This window comes from Myotis brandtii, unplaced genomic scaffold (assembly GCF_000412655.1).
Source record: "Myotis brandtii unplaced genomic scaffold, ASM41265v1 scaffold207, whole genome shotgun sequence".
NCBI classification, from domain to species: Eukaryota; Metazoa; Chordata; class Mammalia; order Chiroptera; family Vespertilionidae; genus Myotis; species Myotis brandtii.
The window spans coordinates 427,130-428,908 of NW_005357736.1; the positions used below are offsets into that span (position 1 = coordinate 427,130).

Genomic DNA, 1,779 nt, shown 5'->3' on the forward strand with positions numbered 1-1,779 from the left:
TGGCGTGGCCTGGGGCCCGAGCTGCCCGCGGTGCCCTTCCCGTAGGTGGGACACGAGCAGAAGGTCCAGCTGGTGGCCGACCGGGACCACTTCATCCGAACCCTCAGCCTCAAGCCGCTGCTCTTCGGTAAGTCCGCGGGGCGCCCCCGGGAGGGCCAGGGGCTGCCAGTGGGTGGCCGCCTAGAGGCTCGTGTTGGCCACGTGACTTTGTTTTGAAAATGGCTGTTCCCAGCTCCCCACCCCCCTTTTTTTCCAGCTCGAGGTTTCCCAAAGTGAAGCGCCCGCCCCCACCTCCGTCACGGGGGTAACCTTTCCACACTCGCCTCCCTGACCCCTGTTCTCTGCAGCTGATCCTTCTTCCCTCACCGGACGGGGCAGTGTGACCCTGAGGCTAAACCGCCTGCAGACACCCCTGTCTCCGTCAGCTGTCACATTCTGTAATGGGGCGGGGGAGGGACTGATAGCGGCCCAGCTGATCTGGGCCCTGTGGTTTGATGAGAAACAGGCTGTCCGGTGGATAAACGGGTGACCCCCCCCCCCCCCCCCCCCCCCCCCCACTCAGCTTCTCCCTGGGCCCAGGCTTGTGCGCAGCCACAGCAGCAAAGCCTTGCCAGGCGGCTCGTCTGGAGCCAGCATCTGGGTCACTTTCTGAGCTCTTGTGCTGGGCTCCGTGTGATCATTCAGTCCTTACCGCCTGTCCGGGAGGTGAGTGTAGACACCCCTTCTCAGGGTGGAGGGTGAGCAATGAGGCGCCGAGAGCTGCCGCTGCTGGCCAGGCCATGCAGCTAGTTCCTGGTGAAGCGGGCGGTGTGCTGGGGGAAGACTGAAGGCCCTCCGAGACCCCCAGGCAACAAGGCGGGCCCAGACCCATGCCCTGGCCCAGCCTCGAGACCCGCTGTCCCTGGCCACTGCAGGAGGGAGTGGGTAGGGAGATGTAAGCAGAACATCTGAGCTCATGCCCTCGACCCTGAGCAGAGGCCCGGGGTGGGGTTATGCCTGGAGCCGTGAGGATGACTCATCTGCATGCTGTTTGAGGGGAAATAGGTTACTGATATCTTGTGAAAGGGCCCCTGAAAGGTGGTGGCTGCTGTTGTTACTACTATTGCACAGTGTTAAAGTCTGTGCCAAGCACTGTTTTAGGTACTGGAAACACAGCACTGAACACAATAGGAAACAAACAAAAACACCTGAAGCTGACATTCAAATGAGACAATAAGTAAGCTAATCCTACATCATAAAACCCTGATATGCAAATCGACTGAACAGCCGAAGGACTGGCACATGACTAGTCGCTATGATGCGCACTGACCACCAGGGGGCAGATGCTCAACGTTGGAGCTGCCCCCTGGTGGTCAGTGGGCTCCCACAGGGGGAGCACCGCTCAGCCAGAGGCCTGCTCAGGAGCAGCAAGCCCCGCGGTAAGGAGCAGCGAGCAGGCAGGCGATAAGGAGTGAGGGCTCCTGGACTGCGAGAGGGCGCAGGCCGGGCTGAGGGACTCCCACGCCCCCCAGTGCACGTGCACTGGGCCGCTAGTAAATAAATAAATAAATATACATGTGTGTCAGGTGACAGATCACAGACAGGTAAGGCAGGATTCCAAGTGGGGCTGGGACTTCATGGGCGGACAGGTGGGCCTCCGTGAAAACGGTATTTGAGCAAAGACCTGTAGGAGCTGAAGGGTCAGGCTGAGCCAGGCCGAGGAACGCTCGCCCTTTACCTCCAGGCTGCCAGGACCAGACAAAGTGTCTGGGGGGTAAAGTGTAGGCAGGGTTGTGCTTT

The 1,779-nt window shown here is 60.3% G+C and overlaps 1 protein-coding gene across 1 annotated transcript in view; it reads left to right on the top strand.

The window, feature by feature from the left end:
- The window catches only part of P4HTM (prolyl 4-hydroxylase, transmembrane (endoplasmic reticulum)), an 11,534-nt gene that overhangs the window by 3,430 nt on the left and 6,325 nt on the right, over positions 1-1,779 (top strand). Inside the window, exon 2 of the mRNA XM_014538982.1 lies at positions 46-127. Coding sequence (XP_014394468.1) covers positions 46-127 — 82 coding nt within the window. The remainder of the gene's footprint in view (positions 1-45; positions 128-1,779) is intronic.